The sequence below is a fragment of the Triplophysa dalaica genome, chromosome 14 (genome assembly GCF_015846415.1).
Source record: "Triplophysa dalaica isolate WHDGS20190420 chromosome 14, ASM1584641v1, whole genome shotgun sequence".
In the NCBI taxonomy this organism is placed as follows: domain Eukaryota; kingdom Metazoa; phylum Chordata; class Actinopteri; order Cypriniformes; family Nemacheilidae; genus Triplophysa; species Triplophysa dalaica.
This window is the reverse complement of record NC_079555.1, coordinates 11,966,484-11,988,369: the sequence shown is the minus strand read 5'-3', so window position 1 is coordinate 11,988,369 and position 21,886 is coordinate 11,966,484. Positions and strand designations below refer to the sequence as shown.

Here is a 21,886-nt window from a genome sequence, read left to right as displayed (position 1 = left end):
AATAGTACTTCATCTTTACTAACAATAATGTTTTAATGTTACTAAATATGTTTAATGTTTCAAAATCCAGACGATGGTTCACGGTTTGATGTGGGAAATATTCCAAATCCGAGGTGTCGCAGCGTATAACTAAAAATAGTCAATAATAGTATAGGATATATTGTGTATCGTCAAAAGAGATTTTTATTATTATGTAAGCCAATGTGACTTTTAATGTTTTGCAGGTGGACTGGATACCAAATATGGCAGATAAAGTACAAGAGGTGATAGATGGCAGTGACAGAGTTCCCAGAAGTTCAAAGATACCATACAGGTGAGAGAAATACTCTCTACTGTATGATTCAGAGCTATGACGTCCATCTGTTACTACAGTTAGGGAGCTGTACTTTATGTTGAGCTCCTGTAAATACATGCAGTAAATCCTGGTGATTAATACTGTGAGGTGATAGATTGTCTTCCTTGAAACACCGCATGTCAAAGGTCTCTAACAGCTTCTGTGATGACATTTGGTGATATTTTTACCCAGTTATATAACAATTCTTTGAACATCACAGCTGATAAAATAAATGTAAAAGTAATGTTCTCTTTTAATAAGTTGTAAGTAAGAAGAAAGTTGATTCTGTCATTTAGGACCTACATTTTAGGTGATAGTTGACATACTTCAATCAAACGAGTATTTTATATCGAACTGTAGAGTGCCTTCATGTCAGTCGAAACCCAAAAGAGGATATTAGGATAAATATTTGTTTGGGTGAATTCAATACAATTGCAATGATTAATTGTTCATGTCACAAGATATTACAGAGCTGACACAATTTTGTTGTTAAAATGCTTAAATATAAAGGAAAACAACACAAAACATTACTATAAGTCTTGTGACTGAGTGCCTCACTTATTTAAAAGTGAGAAGTGTAAAAAGACTATTCTTGTGACATACAGCAGCAGGCTGTTCTGAGATTTACAACAGTTTGTGTGAAGAAGTGTAGAATGAATGTTAAAGTGTTTGTGGAAAGAATCGAAGTCTGTAGAACAGCTGTTCTTTTTAGTCACACGGTTATGAGCCACCAGGCTCCTGGCTATGAGTCAGTATTATTTGGGTTGATGACTTGAGTTATATCAGACTGTGTAACCTATTCGACTCTCACTTGGCTCTCTCATCTCCATGTCAAACAGCAAAAAAAATGGTTTGAGTTCACAGACGGTTCAGAATGAAAATGCTGTATTTCACAGCTGTATTTTTTTAGAGTCTAGAGATTTAACACTTCATTCAAACTTCTACTGTATTTTGATCATCTCTGCTTCATCAGGAGTTTCAGTTTTTTTTCTTACTAGCTATCATGCCTCAATGTATTCTTCATCTCCTAATTGAACTTTCATGCCTGTTATTTCCTGGTCTCCTCTTTTCAGCATCGCTTCATTCGCCTTCATTACTGAGATAGTATTACTCCTAGAATCTAAAAAAACATTTAAATATAGAAACAGTAGGAAAGGACGTGTATAAACAATTGAATTGATTTGAGAATGAATTGATACAGAATTGTCATTTGGATCTAAATTTAAGAAAGTAGGTTTAAATTAAACGTATATGTAAAAGAGTGGCTTAAAGGTGCTGTGTGTGATTTAAAATCCATTGAAAGAAATGCAATATAATATGCATACATCTTCAGAGGTGTATAAAGACCTTACATAATGAAGCGTTATGTTTTTATTACCTTAGAATGAGCTATTTCTATCTATAAACACAGCGGGTCCCCTTACAGGAATTCACCATGTTGTTTCTACAGTAGCCCTAAAAGGACAAACTGAGCGTTTCCTGAATACATTATCTACTTCGACAAAGAAGCGAAGCCGTGACAACATCTTAGTCCTGTGTCAGCCACCGTAGTGCTTTGAAAGGAAGGGGAGGAGTGGTTGCAATTCACAACCTCACCGCTAGATGCCGCTAAATTTCATACACTGGACCTTTAAGAATAAACACATGGTGTTTTCTTATTTTTTTATTTGTACACTTTTTTGTGGATCAGTAAATTATAGCTTTATTAGATTCAAATGTGCCACTGTATATTTTATAAAGGTATCTAAAAACAATGTAGCAAAATTATTTGGGTAATTTAATTATATACTTTTTCTATTGACTGAACATTTTCTATGACTGTTCCTTTAAATTGTTATTCAATAGAATTGTACAGGCCACATCCAGTGAGGTATGGCCAAATCAATTCAGTTCTCTTTAAAGCAAGCCAATACTTTATTCTCAGTTCTGAAACTTGCCCAATGAATCTCTTGAGGCAGTAATGTCAGACTTCTCTTTACCCTTCCTCTGCTTCTCTGGGAGATGGAATAATCTCAAGCCATGCATCTTCTATCTCTGTCTCGAGGGCAACTCTTTTGTTTAAGTGCTGCATGATGAAATGTGTTTTTGGTTTCTGTGTATGAATAAAGTGCGTGGGGGGGTAAAGTGAATAAAGTCAAAGTAATTGTATATGCAGAAACTAGTAGAACTCAATTTCTTTATGTTTTCATGTCTGGGTCCACATATGTTTTTAGAGCATGTTTAGTCCACAGTTGACCGTTTGGTCATATGTGTGTATTTTTGATTTGTGTTATGTTTGCTGCCTTAGTTACAGTCTCTCAATAGCATTCCAGTGACGGCATGCCAATCACAGTCGTGTCTGCTCTGCCAATACGGGTGCAGAGGTCAGAACCTCTGTTGATGGATGTAAGATGATGTTATGTTCACCAGTTGGGGATTTGAGTGGAGGACGCATTTAGTTACCCTGAAATGAGGAACTCAAATGGTCATCACCTCTCCTTCACATGTATGAGTGTCCACGTATGCGAGGATTGTCAGTTTGTATCTTCGGACTTTCGCATCCCGCTTGCCTGTGTCATTCTGCTCAAGACTTAAATTACAGAGTTCTCACCTTTGTCATTGTGCAAGACCCTGACCTCCATGTGCTCAGGTTTCCCCCCACGTCACGTCCAAGGTCCGATCAGCCGGCTTCTAATTTCTTGAGCCTCTCGTTCTGCTGTCCTGCCTTTCTCACTTTCCATCTCACAAACCTTTTTGCCCAGACTAAAAACCAACACGCATTTACTCTTATCCACGATCACCGTCCAGACCAGATAGACATTACCTTTATCAATTATTAAGCTTAGAAAACAGCACTAATCTTTGGAAATGTGACGCTGAAGGTCAAAGCCTGTGAGCTGAAGAGAATCTGAAAGAGAAGCATTGAGTTACTCTAAAATTCATATTTGATTACTCATTAATTCCTGAGTGTGAAGTGTGCCTGACTAAACATCATTAGCTTAAAACATAGCAAAAAACAGACTGAAATGTCATATTAGCTGATATGTGCGACATACGTGTTTGTGCTTGGAAATTGCCCGGATCAGTTTTACCGGCTGCAATTTTTGCCTGTCTGAACCTTTTCTGCTTGAACGTGATATAAAAACTGGCATGCAATTTTGGTTTAAAGGCAGAAGCTCTGACTGCATTAAGACTGAAGTCTTGATGGGCTCAGTGAACATCGATCACTAGCGATTTGTGCCTATTTGCACGTATGCTGGCAGATTGCTGAAATTGATTAAGCGAGCCTGTCTTGGGACGTCTCTTTTGTAACCTTGAGGTGAGAGACTGTTTTTAGTCATCAGATTCTTTTCAAGCTCCTCTACTGAAGCATGAAATAATTTCTTTGAAGTACTTGGGAGAAAAGTTGCAAACTTTTTTGTTGCTGATATTCAAGGGAAGATTGATTTTGATGCTGGTTTTCATGGCAAGAAAAACAAACTTCGGGGAGAGCAAGCAAAGTAATTAGCGGAGTCATTTCCATATTTATGTATTTTGGACCCTTGAGGTAAGCATGAATTGATTAGGAAGATTACTTTAGGATGATATCATCTTGCTTTATAAATGACCCAAGGGGTCTTTATAATTTGTTAATTGCTTCCAACCGACCATTTTAACGTGTCCTAATGATCCGATTAATTTAGCTATTTAGGAAGCAGATGTTCAGGTGTGAGGATGAATGAATGTGAATGTTGCTGTTTTAGAAGCATTACATTATGTATATACTAGACTTGAGAAAGTAACTGTCACAATATCAATCCTCAATGCACCATTACGTACAAAACATCTCCAGCTGTAATACTGCTCACATGATGACAACAAAAATAAAAGCAAAAACCCCAAAAAGCTATTACAGTTAAAGACTGAAAATCACTGTTTGAACTGAAATTTGAAAGTTTTGTTAGTCTGTTTGTTTGGTGAGTTTTGCAAAGCTTCAGGCAACCTGCGGTTACTTTGGAAGTAGTTTATGACATGGTTTTTACGATTATTTTATGTTAAGAAGCACGATTTTCTTGTATTGAATGTTCCCTTTTGAAAAGGGAAGCAAATGTATTATACGGACAAAATATTGAATCGTTTTGTTAACGTATTAAGTGTAAAATGAATCATCAATAGTTTGGTGCGTTTTCAAGAGAAAGGCTATTTTAAATACAAATGTCTTTGAAAAGTTTGTTTCTTCAGCTTGTAGAAGTACGCTAGTGTTTACTATACAGTGGTATCAAAAAGTCCCATTAAAATCCAGGATTTAACATTTAAGTTGGGAAATTAGACATTTTAGGGTTTGGAAACGATACCAAAACGTTTAGGATGTAAAATGAGTCTGGAAAAACTCATATTTCCTCACTCATATAAAAAAATTGAGGTACTTCAAAACCTCTTTTGTTCAAATTCACTGTTTTTGAGGAAATATATATTTTTAAGTGATTAAATACTGTTTTGTCAAAGTTGACAAGCAGTTTTTAATATGTTTTATTGGTAGCATATTTGCCATACCCTGTGACAAACATAAAGGGGGTCCAATACTATCAATTTATGACAAAAAAAATGGCAAAAATGTTTTCAGAAGAACAGCAGTGACATAATAAACTTGTGGGGTCTATGCCAGGTCAAATGCATACTGTCTTCTTGAAAGAGTAACACACCTAATACTATGATTTTTATGCTGATAATTTTATTCCTAATAAAAAAAATATGGTTAATCTAGATATTTAATATCATATATATAAAAAACATTAAACTCCATATATGCTTGAACTAGAATGCCAGGCTCCTTACACCCAACCCAAGCCTGTTGGCTTTGTCTTCTTCCTTGCCCAACCCAACCCAGCCCTGCAGTCAGACCGAAGAGCTCAGTCAGATCTGGTTTCATCCTCAGCACACAGAGAGGTTATAAGAGAGGCTGAAAAGATCTCACGCACAGAAAGAGAAGCAAAAGAAGATAATACCTGACCTTTGAGTTCCAGTTAGTCAAACAAGAACTTGATTAGGAAGCTACTCAACTTTTGATTGAGAAGCCTCAGTGATTAAATCCAGACTCCCCCCAGCCTCCATAGGGGGGAGGGGGCCCTGCCAGCCATGATTGCAGCTCGCAGCGGTTCGGTGGGTCGGGGGGGGCCCGAGGATCCTTCCAGGCACCGCAGACAGTCAGCTGCTTCTCTGTTAGGGCACCGCAGCCAGCGCAGCTCTCAGGAGAACACCCGCGATGGCAGCCATTCTCACAACCGGCAGGTGGCGCTGATGCGGGCAAGGAAAGCTTTTCTTATCAGGGAGATGGAGACAAACTGGTATTTGAAGCTGTGTGGTCGAGCCAAGGAAGATAGCGTAGCTTATCAGACCGGCATGCCTTACCGGTGAGTGCTGAATGTAGGGAGGGGATGTTATATGAAGGAAGGGTCCATGTCATGATTTCTCTCTTTCTGTTTGCCTCTTCGTCTTTGCATTAAAACACAAGAGCTCCTTAGGCGATGAAAAGGTGGCAGTGGTGTAGTTTTTGATGTTTTTAAATTTGTTGGGGGGGGGGCAATGTGAGTGACACACAGAAGTTTTGACTTGAGGACATAATGTGTGTTTAAGTCAATATTTTGACTGTAAAAATTGTGGCTGCTCATTGGATAAATTTTCTCAATTACGTTTTATTATAAAGAAATGAAATTAAGAACATTAGTTTACATTTCATTTTGATGTAGTTGATGTTCTCTGGGTTGATCTCAAGCTGTCTAGGGACTCATCAATCTTTTCTTCTCACTTTATAAAGTGAAAGTAGATAGATAATAACACCAAGCAGTTGAACCATTTTTAAGCTTTGGTCCTTGAACCACCATGTTCACCTGTGGTCATATTGATGTTTCACATTTTGTTCATACAGAGTAGTAAATAGAAATCATTTTGGGTGTCAGCCCATTTTATGACTAACACTCTTTTTAAAATGTGTTTTTTGTTCAATAATACTCCAGATTTATAAAGCTAGCCAAATGAATGCAAAAGAACCCATTACAATCCATTCATCCTTTCATACATTGTGTGCTTATCTCTCTCTGTGTTTCCAAATTTTGCAGTCTGTCCTCAAACAGATTTTTCTTTTTATGTCTTAAGGAGAATGAAGAATGCAGACAAGGTTAATGGGTTTAAAGTTAAAGCCCTGCAGCTGTAAACTGTGAAAATGTTGATCCTCTTTATTCTCTTTCTTCTCATGCAAAAAATCTGTCTAGAGACACATTGGGTGAGCAAAACACATACAGAAAGGAACGTTGTATTTCATGTTCATTTTAGCTTTAAATTGGCCATTTTTCTCACATTATGCGTTTTGTAATGAACTGCAGTTCTTGAGGAAATATTCTCTGTGATACATACAGTACTGTATTATCTTTAAGCATGAAGCCAAAACTTGGCACTTCTGTTTTCTTGCCAATGCGAACTGGCAAACCAAAAAAGACAATTGTTTTAGTTTCATCCCCCTCTCTAAAATGTACTGTATATGACACCGTAAACAATTTACTCATGTCTAGTTATACAGCACAGGGTACATACACAAAACATGGAGGCACTTAGTTTTACTATAGCGAGATCATCCAAGTTGTTTTGTAACAAATCTGTGTCCTACATCAGACATTCTTTGTAACTAAATCCTTAATACCTGTAAAGTAAATTAGATAAAAAGATGAGTTATTTATGTGCTTACAGACAGGGCGAGACCTGGTTGTCAGGACAAACCACTCCATTAACCCAAGAATTTCATCTCCCTTTAGTGTTTTATTTTTCAAATGGTGACTCACCCTTATTAAAATGTGCATTTTACATAATACTGTTTTTTATGGCATGCAGCTAAATTTTCCTTATGGATCTAATCTACTCTTGGTATTTTCATAGATTGTTAAACATTTGAACATTAGATAATGTGCTAGATTACTCTTTTTTATTCTGAGTCTGTGTGTGCCTCATACTCAAACACATTTAGAAGACAAAAATAGCACATGTAGAGTATCAAATCAAAATTGAGAACACTCAACTTTTAAATATTTTAACTTAAAAAAATATGAAAGGTTGGTTTGAAAAGTTATAATGCTTTTTTATGGGTTGTTATGAAACTGGAGGCATTTCTCACCATTTTCAGTGACCTTAACACTGTGTAGGAAGCAGATGACCATCTGATTAAACAGCTGACAGCTTAATGTGCCAGTTTGACTTTTGAAAGGATGCTTACATATTTTTTTCAATTTAGTTGTAAATGCTTATCTTGTTAAGGTGTCTATTGTTGTTAAAGTGCTTATTATATTTGCTGGTGCTTTGGCTAGCTTTTTTCATGCATTTTATTTATATATTTTGCACTTTTACAGTTTTCTCAAGTTGTGTCCACTGGGTTTTTTCTAACTGATAGTTTACTGAAGTGTGAAATAATAATTAGTCTCACACAGTTCAGATTTAATAGCAAGAAGAACTGCAAGGCTCACGGCATATGGGACACCAGTGGTCCCTGCTCTTGAAATAACAACCCCTTCCTAAAGTGTTCTGATTATTAATTTAATTAACAGATCATTATCTACAATGGGAAATAATGATGTGATGTCTGTGAGATATAACGCCCCCCCTGAGATTTAACAGAAGCTCTGTTTGTATGCTGAGGGGTTTCAGGTGTTTTTATGCTTGGCTCCCTTATTTTTAAGTTTCAAACACAGATGTCCTAGAAATGTTGAATTCATGTAAAGAGGCAATTTAAGGGATGCCTCACCCAAAAATGAAAATTCTGTAATCATTAACTCACCCTCAGATTGTTACAAACATGTATACCTTTCTTTGTTTTGCTAAACACACAGGAAGATATCTGGAAGATTTTCAAATCTCACTCCCCATTGACTCCCAAAGTATTTATTTTCTCTACTATGGCAGTAAATGGTTTACAAGATCTGACATTCTTCCTATTTCTTCCTGTGTGTTCAGCAAAACAAAGAAATTGGTACAGGTTTGGAACAATTGAAGGGTGAGTAAATGATGACAGCATTTTCAATTTTGGGTGAAGTGTCCCTTTAATAGTTTTAATTAGCATAGACAGGGTTTCTTAACTGCTTAACCTAAAGGAATAAATATGGTCCCCATTGAATTTTCATCGTAGGAAAAAAATACACTATAAGTATGGGATACACGTCTGACTATCTGGAATTTTGATATGGAGTTGAGAAAGTGGAGTCCCAATTGAAAATGTGAGGTGGAGCTGGGGATGGAGGAGGGTAATTTGTCCCCTTAGACCTCTGCATGCTCTTCTGAGTGTGAAAACTCATTTGGTTATTTATATGCCTCGTCCTTTGCCTAAAAATAAACGTTAAGAAAAGCAAAACTACAAAACCTCAACTGGCATTGCTGTTGATTTCTCCACAGCTTTCACTCCTGATTGAACCAGATATCTGTCAATGCTTTGCCTGTAGACTTGTGTGAATGTTTGTCTGGTTTTGGTTGTATGAGCTTGGAGATTGAGATTTGGAATACGTCAAAGACTTTAACACACTTGTGTGTGTATAGATTGGTCTTCTGTGTATTTGTTGTTGGCTGTTCTCCCTGGAATATTAGAACGGTGCTTGGAAAATAAGTCTCTCATTCCCACAATCTCCCGGCACAGACATGATGTCATAGTTGTAGTTCCAACACTACACAGGGGTCAAAGGTCGACTGTAGATGAGGTGTACTGTATGCGAGGAGGCATGAAAAAAATGGAACGGAAAATAGTAGGGGATGAAATATAGCGAGTGAGGGAGGTGGAGCGACATAGATGGAAAGGTTGGGTGGGCGGGGGGCGGTGGAGGGATGGCAGCGGAGATACAGGCAGGGAAAATGTCCCAGATTCCCATGGTGTTTATTACAGAGTGAAACTAAGTCGATCAAATGCAATGGGATCTGTAACTGACAAGACGTCGAAGAGAGATACAAATTCAATCAGTGGATATTTACTTTCAACAGGATTTTGGAACAATTGTTCTTTTTGGGGGATAATCTACTGACCGAAGGAGACATTCAGGTCTATTTTGATTCTTGTAAAGCGCAGAGTACTGGAAAACAGAAGGTTTTAACTCAGAAGTTTCTTGAAGGCCCACTAGGATTGTGTATGTACAGGCACGTGAGGACGTCAGCGTGAGAGATGTACTTGTACAAAGCCACTTGTCCTGAGATTCCCACTCCAAAGCAGAAGGGTGGGCAGAAGCCCGTTGGGGAGAGGGGGCAGCAGCGGGGCAGCAAACAGACCTCTGGGGGAAAGATTTACCCTCCGATCGTGTGCTGGGGAGGCCTGCATAACAACTCCCAGCTAGAGCTGAAACATCTGGAGGAGTTTCTCAACGTACACACACTCTCTTTACAGGATTCTGTCCGAGCCAGGACTGGCATGGCATACAGGTACACAATTCTGAGGGGCAGCGACGTTTATGCATACTCCAATTCCAGTCGGTGTATGTTTGGGGGTTTCATTTGTTAATTGTGGAGCTTTGGTTTAATTTGTTGTTGATGATGCAGGATGAGAGAGCATTCTTTCAGTTTTAAAGGGATGAGTTACACAATTACTGCTAAAGTTTTTCAAAGAAATGTGTGTAAATAATGACAACATTACATTTTTTGGGATGAACTGTTTCCCTTAAATGAGCTTCAAAAACTCTAAGTACTGAGAGTAGGAGGAATAAGTCTTCTTGGGATCTTAAGTGACACACTGTTCCTCTTTTCGCCCACATGTGGTTGTATATTGTGTTCTCTGTTGAGTGACGTTGTGGGATAGTTTTGTTTTTTTTTTGTCATAGTTTTGCCTTTGTTCTCGTTTGTGCTCATTTATGTTCTGCACGATTTAAAATCTCTCACAGGGACATCACGAACCGTCTAAAGCTCTGGTTCTTACTTTTTTTATGTCTTTCATATACTGTGAATTTGTGTTTTGGTTTCAAGTGCACTTGAACATATTGGCTGGGCCTGATTTACAGGCATAGCAACAGCCTCTCACCCATCCGTTCCCATAACCAGGGATTTTCACTAGCTTTTGTTAGTCCGTTCATTTATTAGTTCTTTGATTATGTAGCTGGCTGCTGGCACAGTGTGTCCTCACAGCTACATTCCGAAAATACGTCACTATAGGTCACTCTACTGGTCTAACAATGACATCAAGAGACGGTTTTGGGTGTCATGTTTTAGATAGACAGATACAAAAGATGGCACAAAACATGTGTATTGTAGGACGTTGACTCCATAGGTGGGTGATGGACTCATGGGTTGAGTGGGACATTACCGGGCTGTTCCACTTTTAGATAACATATGGTGTGTTAACAAGGGCTAGAGGCCATATTGAGTCAACACAAAAGTATTGGAATTATCTGTAAACTGTCTGTCGCAGTAACAGATGCACTCTTTTGGGCCACGTGAAAGTTATTTCTATCGATATATTCCTTTTTCTTCTCGAAGCTCTTTCCACACACACAAATAAACACGTACATAGTGTCACATGACAGCGAGGGTCATGTCCAGGCATTTGACCGGGGCCACAAGAGCATCATTTCTTGGAGTCACATCAGTCAGTGGCATGCGTTGGATCGTGAACGAATAACTTCAAACCCAGTAATTCCAATGACCTCAACCCGTTAAACTGCATAGCAATGACCCGAAACAGGGAGGTCACAGTTGTTGTAACTGAAATTATATCAATAAAACAAAAAATAAAGCTGTTTTGCTTTTAGGGCTGATTGTTCAGAAAGACATGAAGAGAGATTGTAAAACTGCAATGATCTACATTCCGATGTCAGACAAAGTTTTGTGGAAATAGCTTTTATAGGCCATCTTGAGTTATGACCATAACATCTACTACATGTCGTACATTCACGGGCCAGAGTGCTGTTTGTTAAATACACTTTTATGGAGAAGAAATGCTGGTGATGAATTTCTGTTTGTCAGCTGAGGGAATACACTGCTTAATATTGACTGGAAAGAACTTGAGGGTATAATCTATTTGATCCATTTCCTGTCATCGCTTTGTGTGCTGCTTTATTTACAGTCTCAGTTCTACTCAGGCTGCTGGACTTTAGTTGCGATCCAGGCACAGTTACTGCCTGACTTATGGTACTGGCAGGACATTTATAGTGGAACATTGTTGTTTGAGTTTTACAACACTGTCATTAAATAAAGGAGACCTGTCAAGTTGTATTTGTCAAAAAAGTTTCTTTCTTCTTCATTAGCCTTCATAAGACAGCACTTCTGTTGCCCTTTCTGGTTTTGACAACCAGTGTTGTTTGAGGGTTTGTTTGCATTTGTTTTGGTTTAGAATCCATTCATAGAATATCCATATATTTTTACTCACAGAATTAAATTTTCTTAAGTTGGCACAGATATTTCTGCATCACTAATCAATGTTTAAGTTTTAATAAGGCTTATAATATAAGGCTCTGTTCTAATAAACATATAAAGAAAATTAAGTCAATATAACCATTCTCTGAAACATTTCTTCCTGATCTTGTACAGTATTTCTTTAAGATTCTTTACCAGGGTCTCAACAGAAACAGTTTTGGAGTGGGCTGGTTTTGTGAGGTCGCTTTTAAATCACTCAGAAACTGCCAGTCACTAATCATTTATTCATTTTGGAAAGCTAATAAATGATTGAGGATGATCACCAGGTGTTTCCATTAAATACTTAATTGCCTACGCAATAAGATAAGGGATAACCCGTGACACTGCGTCACTCTGCACCCCACGTCTAAAAACCGGATTACGGGTCTTAAGGGAGAGACAGAGGCACTTAGACTGAGTGATCCCATTCCTGCTACATTCGGATACGATGGTTCAAAACACACTTTTGGGTTTCAGACTGGCCAGTCATAATTAATGATTCATAAATGGTCTCAGTGTGGTTATCAGAATTAGAGATTTTCTTAAAGGCTTTAATGAATGTGAAATGTGTCATTAATGAGTATTGTAAATTATGACTGTTTCAAACAGGTTTCTCAGACATCCTCATCTGTTTGGGAATAAAACTGGTTGTGACCCCAACTGAGACATGTCAGGCTGGCTATGCAAACAGAGTCACTGCTTGCGTCTGAAATCAAAGACGGGTTGTTTGCTAGCCAGAAACTCGGACTGCATCAAAGGGCACCTTAATGACATGTCTAATGGAATCGAGGATGTCAAGTGAGCTTTAGAGATTGTTGTCAGTGAATATATGACTATAGATCTTTTTCATAGAAATTGAAGAAACAGTTTTGTAAAAGAAGGATCCAGTGTTTACAATCCTTGAGGTACAGTGTAAATGGCTTAGCTCTATACATTAAAGGGATTGTTTTGCCTGAAAAACTTAAATGTTGACATCATTTACTCGCCCTCTGGTCATTTCAAGCCTGTCTGACTTTTTTCTTCTATTGTATGGATATAAGACCAATGCAAGTCAATGGGTACCGCTACTGTTCTGTTACCAACATCCTTCAAAATAAATTATTTTGTGTTCTGCAGAAGAAAGAAAATCATACAGGTTTGGAAGGACACGAAGGTCACTAAATGATAAAAGAATTTCAATTTTTGGGTGAAATCCCTTCAAGATAGATTAGGAATACAATATATTTGAATCTTTTAAAATTGCATTTGTATCTGTAAATTTAGCTAGGATTGGAAAAGCGTATTTTAATCCTAACAGGCTGAATATATCGATATCTCTGTACATTTATAGGGAAGAAGCTCTTGTAGCTCAGTTGTAAGAGCATTGCGTCAACCTCGCAAGGTCATGGGTTCGATCCCAGTGGATTGCACATAACTATATAGAAAATGTATAGGACATTGCAATGTAAGTCGCTTTGGATAAAAGTGTCTGCCAAATGCATAAATGTAAATGTAAGATGTAATTTTAATCTTAAAAGGCACTTATTTCTGTACTTTAAAGAAGGGGTAACACACATAGTTTTTGCAATTCTCATATAAATCTTGAGTACTTATACAGAAGTATTACATACTTTGTATCTTCGAAAAGTATTTAGTTTGATACAATTTATAAAAGAGAGACACAGCTGTAGGATTATTTCCGCTGCTAACATTCATCACCGAAATGCAGTTGGCAAACAAACAGCTTAATTTACGTCAGCCGACTGAAGCGGCATTGATGGGCGTGCTGCTCTTTCTCAGGCGGCATCGTGGTCTTTCGCTCAGTGGATAACATGTGGGCCTGCATTTCCAGCAGAATGGCTAATAAAGGGAATATAAAAAAGACTAATAAAACATTTTCCGAGTTGGAAATGCTGGGGGAGTGTATAGAGCACAGAAATACTACGTCATACGTCCAACTAGTTTCTTTTACAAGTTGACCATGTTTAGCATGAGAACCCAGCAGTGTAAAGACAGTGTAAAGATGTCAGAATGCATGAAACAGCATGTTACCCCATCTTTAAGCAAGGTGGCACTGAACCTTGACTAATTTAGATAAAGATGTCTTTGTTCACCAGCAATCCAGGCTAAATGTTATTTAGTCAGTATTGGCATTAGTGGAATGCACATCAGCAATGTGACCATAGGTTTTAAACACAATCAATAATGCAACCATCAGTTTCAGACCTGACGAGCCATTCTTTTACACCCAATCTATCTTTTCCACGTATCTCTCTCATACACTGTGACACCATAGGATTAATCCTTTATGTAACTTCTGCTACACTAAGAAAGCAAATCCACAGGCATTATGTATCTCCATGACAATCGAATGCCTGCTGACAAACAGTTAAAGGTCTCTGTGTATGGGAATTTTACAGTCATCTCATTTGTAGTTCATTACTATTTCAACATTATTAATGCTTTCTGTCATTCAAGCCTCAATCCGACCACTGCGGTGTGAATGAGTGTGTGATGTGTGTGTAAATTATTAACAAACATGCTCTGACCATCTCACGGTAATTGAGATGTTCACACACACATGACACTCTAAATGAGTTCACCTCAGCCATGTGTTTCTACAGCAGCTTTGACAGAAATCCTTCCCAGCTGAGATCAATAATCGGTGGTCTTTTAATCTAAAAGTGAAAAAGGCTTTATGCTGAAGGATCGTTGTTATATAAGCTAGATCAGCACCCTCCAAAACACCTTTGAATCAATTAGTGTCCATTGAGACACATTAGAAAGTTTCTAGATGATCTGGTGAGTATTAATGGAGGTGTAGGTAACAGTAACAGTATCCTTCTACCTGTGTGCTAATGGCCTGTGGGTGTGTATTGTGGCAAAAAGCAGTGGGTATTTGCCAGAGGTTATCAAAGTGCACGGTGCTGTTCGTACCAACTTTGACCAACAGGGGGCGCTACAACTCTTAGTAGTCACGTTTAGAAAGTTTGCTTGGTTGTGCATTGACCGATCAGAATACATGTGTATTTCACTCGTTTGCATTTGCATTGTTGTTTAATTAAATTGAGATATCCTCCACAATTCTGTTTATGTGCATTGTTGAAATGTGCACTAAATATTAATGCAACCTCAATAAAGCTACACAGAAAATGACTTTAGTTTCTCTATCTTACAAGCTGTACTAAGACCATCTGTCTATTCTAAACAACCCAACAAAAGCAATGTCCATCTGATTTGCATTCTTCCCAAAATATTGGAATTCATTTTAAAGCATTTACATTTATGCATTTGGCCGACGCTTTTATCCATAGCGACTTACATTGTATTATCCATACATTTTGTTTCTCAGTATGTGCAATCCCCTGTGATGGAACCCAACAACCTTGGTGTTGTTAATGCCATGCTCTTACCACTGAGCTACAGGAAAGCATATTACTTATTAGGGTTCGAGCCCGAAGGGCTAGAAACCTATTGTATTTGTTAGTTTTATTAGGGTTCGAGCCCGAAGGGCTAGAAACCTATTGTATTTGTTGGTTTTATTAGGGTTCGAGCCCGAAGGGCTAGAAACCTATTGTATTTGTTGGTTTTATTATTCTTCTTCTTATTATTATTCTGCCATAAAACTGATACTGCAGCCCAAACCGTAAGGCCGACAGAGCTGAGACTTGGTCAGATGGTAGTAGTCCTTGTCGCTACTCAGATACACGGAGCCAGCCATATCGACCCATAGGTGGCGCTATAGCAATACCAAACGCGTTTGCACTTGTTTCTCCGAAACCGTTTGTCGCACACCCAAGTGTCTTATATCAGTGTAATCACTGGCTCAAAACTTAAAAAACGTATATCTCCGATTTCATTTCCGCCATTATAGATTTTTCGCTAATTAGCATTTTATGAAAAAAATTAAAAATGAACTAGTCCCTGGATTTTTGCCCTATCGGAACCAAACCAACGCTGATGAGTTCTGTGGAGTGTGAATATGAATAATTATTAAAAAAAAGTTGAAATTTTCATCCCCCATCGCTAGAGGGTGCAAAAATGTCCAAAACGGAAGTAACATATTGAACTAAAATGGCCATAACTCCTGAACTGTTTGAGATATCTTCATGGGGCTTGGAACATATGTGTAGACCCTCAATCCGGGGTCAAGGTAAAAAAAATGCTGCGTTTGGCCACTAGGTGGCGCTATAATTTGAATGAGCTAGAAAATGGCCATAACTACGCAACAGTTTGCCCGATTGACTTATTATTTGGTATGGTGTGTCTTTGTCTCATTCTACATGAATATCTAAAAGGACATTGGCGTATCTTAAAAAACATGGCCGCCATTGGCCAATGAAGTTTGAGCACTTATTAGACCGGGTTAACGGAGGCCGAACAAAACGACGCTCGCTGGGCTTATTCGTCTCATGGTCTTTAAGGTCTGTAAGAAATGTGAACTCATTCGGCCACCGGGGGGCGAAATAACGCTTTAGGAGTGCTTAAACAATTGTGTATCACGTGACATTTGACATATACAGAAACTATTGGTATCATATGATAGTACTCTTCATTCTGAGCAACTTTGCCTCTGGAACAACTTCTATCGATCGAACGGTTTGTGAGTTATTGCTGATGATGTCAAAAACCTACTTTCGCGAACTAGTCGTTGGATTTTCGACCGATCGGAACCAAAACAATGCAGATGACTTCTTTGGGAAGTGTTTGTAAATAATTATTGAAAAAAAGTTAAAATTTCCTTTCACGGTCGCTTAGGGGCGCCAAAATAAAAAATGGGTGGAGCCTATCACATTTAAATGGCCATAAATCCAGAAAAGCTAAACATATCATCATATGCCTCGGGAAATATATGTAGACCATCACTCCGAGGTCACATACAAAATAACGTGGCGTTTGGACACTAGGTGGCGCTATAATAGTAAAAATGGCTAAATGTACATGTCTTTTGGTGGCCTAGACAACGGTGTGTCACGTGACATTTGACTAATACACAAACTATTGATATCAAACGATAGATCTCCTCATTCATAACAACTTTGCCTCTTGAACCATTGATGTCTATCAAATGGTTTGTGAGTTATTGGTGATGATGTAAAAAACCTACTTTTGCAAACTTGTTCAAGGATTTTCAAGCAATTTCAAAATTTCCACCACAGTACATTTCTCTGGACTCTGTAGGTCAATAATCATCAAAAACATGTTGAGTTTTTTTTGTTTTGTGACCATAACAGGGTCCTTTATTATATTAGCGTGAAACGAGTACGGTGAAGGTCGCTACTCCTTAATAATTAATCCAACTGACTTGCCATTAAGTACTATTATACATATTATGACACAAAACAAGCATGCAACATGTGATCCTTATCGGAAGAGGCATGCCTTCACAACAGTCAAAAAGGTGAAATATCATACATTTAAAATTACTATTTTAAACTTGTCTTTAATAAGTACATCATTTGCTAATCAAATTGCTAATCAGCCAGTCACATAGCATAAACTCAATCCATTTTGGCTTCTAGACGTGGTAAACACACTTGCTGAAGTTCAAACCGAGCATCAAAATGGAGAAACAATTGGATATATGGTATGGGATATATTAGATAACACATACCACCTGAGGATTGTTGCCAACCATGTCCATGTTTTGATGGCTACTTCCAGCAGTAAAAAATGGACCATGTCAGAAAGCTCAAATGATCTCAAACTGGTTTCTTAAACATGATAATAAGCTCACTGTACTCCAATGGCCTTCAGAGTCACCAGACTCAACCAAATAAGCATCACTTAAATGGCAAGGTCTTCTGGAATATTGTTGCAGACCATGAATGTGAATCAATTATCTATTTAAATTGGTCGTATTTTTTTTATCAATTCTTCAGAACACAAAATAAGCTATTTTGAAGAATGTGCATTGTATTAAAAAAAAGACCTATATATGTGCAATAGAATGTTTTAGAGACACAGGAGTTGCTTTGTTTTGCTAATGGCTTCATTCTTTATCAATTGACAGCTGCCAAGCCACGCCCTTAGCAACCAAACAGATTATTTTTTGCAATCGTCTAGCCAGACCTACATCTCTGCAGTAGAATATTATAAAGACACGGGGCTTGGTTCGTTTGACTTGTGGTTTGATGTGTTATTAATTGACAGGTATTAATTGACACCCATGGCAACCGAACAGGTTAGCTTAGCAACCGTTTAGCAAGATCTCTATCTCTGCAACAAATCATCATAGAGACATGAGAATTGGTTTATTGCATTCGTCCCTTAGGTATTATCGGTTTACGCCCGTTTTTGCATACGAGTGTACGCATGCATGGTCTGTATTAAAAGTTACCAACCATTTCTGTCATATTTCTTGGTGTGGAAGAGTGTCATTCATTGTGGATTTGTTACGGTGCCATTCCTGAGCCTAGTTGACAATGGCAAGGCCAATAGAGGCCTTAGACTGCTCGAACCCGCTAAATGCTGCTTGCAGCTTTAATTAGTCTTCTTCTTATTATTATTCTGCCATAAAACTGATACTGCAGCCCAAACCGTAAGGCCGACAGAGCTGAGACTTGGTCAGATGGTAGTAGTCCTTGTCGCTACTCAGATACACGGAGCCAGCCATATCGACCCATAGGTGGCGCTATAGCAATACCAAACGCGTTTGCGCTTGTTACTCCGAAACCGTTTGTCGCACACCCAAGTGTCTTATATCAGTGTAATCACTGGCTCAAAACTTAAAAAACGTATATCTCCGATTTCATTTCCGCCATTATAGATTTTTCGGTAATTAGCATTTTATGAAAAAAAAAAAAAATGAACTAGTCCCTGGATTTTTGCCCTATTGGAACCAAACCAACGCTGATGAGTTCTGTGGAGTGTGAATATGAATAATTATTAAAAAAAAGTTCAATTTTCAATTCACGGTCGCTAGGTGGCGCTAAAACATTCAAACCGGAAGTAACATATTTAGCTAAAATGGCCATAACTCCTGAACTGTTTGAGATATCTTCATGGGGCTTGGAACACATGTGTAGACCCTCAGTCCGGGGTCACAATAAAAAGACAGTGGCGTTTGGCCACTAGATGGCGCTATAATTTGAATGAGCTAGAAAATGTCTATAACTACGCAACAGTTTGCCCGATTGACTTATTATTTGGTATGGTGTGTCTTTGTCTCATTCTACATAAATATCTAAATGGACATTGGCGTATATCAAAAAACATGGCCGCCATTGGTCGATGAAGTTTGAGCACTCATTACGCCGGGTTAACGGAGGCCGATCAAAACGCCACTCACTGGGCTTATTTGTCTCATGGTCCTGACGGTGTGTAAGAAACATGAACTTATTCGGCCACCTGGGGGCGTAATAGCGCTTTTGGAGTGCATGCACAACTGTGTATCACGTGATATTTGACATTTACCCAAACTATGGTCATAATATGATAGTACTCTTCATTCTGAGCAACTTTGCCTCTGGAACAACTTCTATTGATCAAACGGTTCGTGAGTTATCGCTGATGATGTCAAAAACCTACTTTCGCGAACTAGTTCCTGGTTTTTCAACCGATCGGAACCAAACCAATGCAGATGACTTCTGTGGAGTGTGAATGTAAATAATCATTGAAAAAAAGTTGAAATTTCTCTTTCACCGCTGCTTAGGGACGCCAAAACTTAAAATGGTCTGAGCCTATCACATTAAAATGGCCATAAATCCAGAACGGCTTAACATATCATCATGGGGCTCAGATGATATGTGTAGACCATCACTCCAAGGTCACATACAAAGGAAGGTGGCGTTTGGATACTAGGTGGCGCTAAAACATTAAAAAAGGCAAAATGTACATGTATTTTGGTGGCCTGGACAACTTTGTGTCATGTGACATTTGACTAATACACAAACTATTGATATCAAACGATAGATCTCCTCATTCATAACAACTTTGCCTCTTGAACCATTGATGTCTATCAAATGGTTTGTGAGTTATTGGTGATGATGTATAAAACCTACTTTTGCAAACTTGTTCAAAGATTTTCAAGCAATTACAAAATTTCCACCACAGTACATTTCTCTGGACTCTCTAGGTCAATAATCATCAAAAACATGTTGAGTTTTTTTTTGTTTTGTGACCATAACAGGGTCCTTTATTATATTAGCGTGAAACAAGTGTGGTGAAGGTCACCACTCCTTAATTATTAATCCAACTGACTTGCCATTAAGTACTATTATACATATTATGACACAAAACAAGCATGCAACATGTGATTCTTATCGGAAGAGGCATGCCTTCACAACAGTCAAAAAGGTGAAATATCATACATTTAAAATTACTATTTTAAACTTGTCTTTAATAAATACATCATTTGCTAGTCAAATTGCTAATCAGCCAGTCACATAGCATAAACTCAATCCATTTTGGCTTCTAGACGTGGTAAACACACTTGCTGAAGTTCAAACCGAGCATCAAAATGGAGAAACAATTGGATATATGGTATGGGATATATTAGATAACACATACCACCTGAGGATTGTTGCCAACCATGTCCATGTTTTGATGGCTACTTCCAGCAGTAAAAAAAATCGACCATGTCAGAAAGCTCAAATGATCTCAAACTGGTTTCTTGAACATGACAATGAGCTCACTGTACTCCAATGGCCTTCAGAGTCACCAGACTCAACCAAATAAGCATCACTTAAATGGCAAGGTCTTCTGGAATATTGTTGCAGACCATGAATGTGAATCAATTATCTATTTAAATTGGTCGTATTTTTTTTATCAATTCTTCAGAACACAAAATAAGCTATTTTGAAGAATGTGCATTGTATTAAAAAAAAGACCTATATATGTGCAATAGAATGTTTTGGAGACACAGGAGTTGCTTTGTTTTGCTAATGGCTTCATTCTTTATCAATTGACAGCTGCCAAGCCACGCCCTTAGCAACCAAACAGATTATTGTTTGCAATCGTCTAGCCAGACCTACATCTCTGCAGTAGAATATTATAAAGACACGGGGCTTGGTTCGTTTGACTTGTGGTTTGATGTGTTATTAATTGACAGGTATTAATTGACACCCATGGCAACCGAACAGGTTAGCTTAGCAACCGTTTAGCAAGATCTCTATCTCTGCAACAAATCATCATAGAGACATGAGAAATGGTTTATTGCACTCGTCCCTTAGGTATTATCGGTTTACGCCCGTTTTTGCATACGAGTGTACGCATGCATGGTCTGTATTAAAAGTTACCAACCGTTTCTGTCATATTTCTTGTTGTGGAAGAGTGTCATTCGTTGTGGATTTGTTACGGTGCCATTCCTGAGCCTAGTTGACAATGGCAAGGCCAATAGAGGCCTTAGTCTGCTCGAACCCGCTAAATGCTGCTTGCAGCTTTAATTAGGGTTCGAGCCCGAAGGGCTAGAAACCTATTGTATTTGTTGGTTTTATTATTAGGGTTCGAGCCCGAAGGGCTAGAAACCTATTGTATTTGTTGGTTTTATTATTATTCTTATTATTATTCTGCCCTAAAACTGATGCTGCAGCCCAAACCGTAAAGCCGACAGAGCTGAGACTTGGTCAGATGGTAGTAGTCCTTGTCGCTACTCAGATACACGGAGCCTGCCAAATCGGCCCATAGGTGGCGCTACAACGATAAAAAGCGCGTTTGCCCCCGATACTCCTAAACCGTTTGTCGCACACCCAAGTGTTTTATATCAGAGTAATCATTGGCTCAAAACTTAAAAAATGTATATCTCCGATTTCATTTCCGGTATGCAAATTTTTCCGCTAATTTGCATTTTATGCAACAAAAAAGAAAATGAACTAGTCCCTGGATTTTTGCCCTATCGGAACCAAACCAGCGCTGATGACATCTGTGGAGTGTGAATGTAAATAACTATCAAAAAAAAGTTGAATTTTCCACTCACGGCCGCTTGGTGGCGCTAAAACGTCCAAACCGGAAGTGGCATATTTAGCTAAAACGGCCATAACTCGTAAACCATTTGAGATATCTTCATGGGGCTTGGAACACATGTGTAGACCCTCAGTCCGGGGTCACAATAAAAAAACTGCGGCGTTTGGCCACTAGGTGGCGCTATAATTTGAATGAGCTAGAAAATGGCTATAACTACGCAATCCTTTGCCCGAATGACTTGATATTTGGTATGGTGGGTCTTTGTCTCATGCTACATGAATAACTAAAAGGACATTGGCGTATCTCAAAAAA

General features: G+C 38.3%; 1 protein-coding gene across 4 annotated transcripts in view; it reads left to right on the top strand.

The window, feature by feature from the left end:
• kcnab1a (potassium voltage-gated channel subfamily A regulatory beta subunit 1a) overlaps nucleotides 1–21,886 on the top strand; it is a 150,398-nt gene that overhangs the window by 3,929 nt on the left and 124,583 nt on the right. For 2 of the 4 annotated variants that reach the window (XM_056765582.1, XM_056765581.1), the window contains exon 1: nucleotides 9,477–9,730. In XM_056765582.1, the coding sequence (XP_056621560.1) occupies nucleotides 9,477–9,730 (254 nt within the window). Of the gene's footprint in view, nucleotides 1–219; nucleotides 314–9,476; nucleotides 9,731–21,886 lie in introns of those variants that run through there. The other 2 variants (XM_056765585.1, XM_056765587.1) reach the window with 2 other exon arrangements.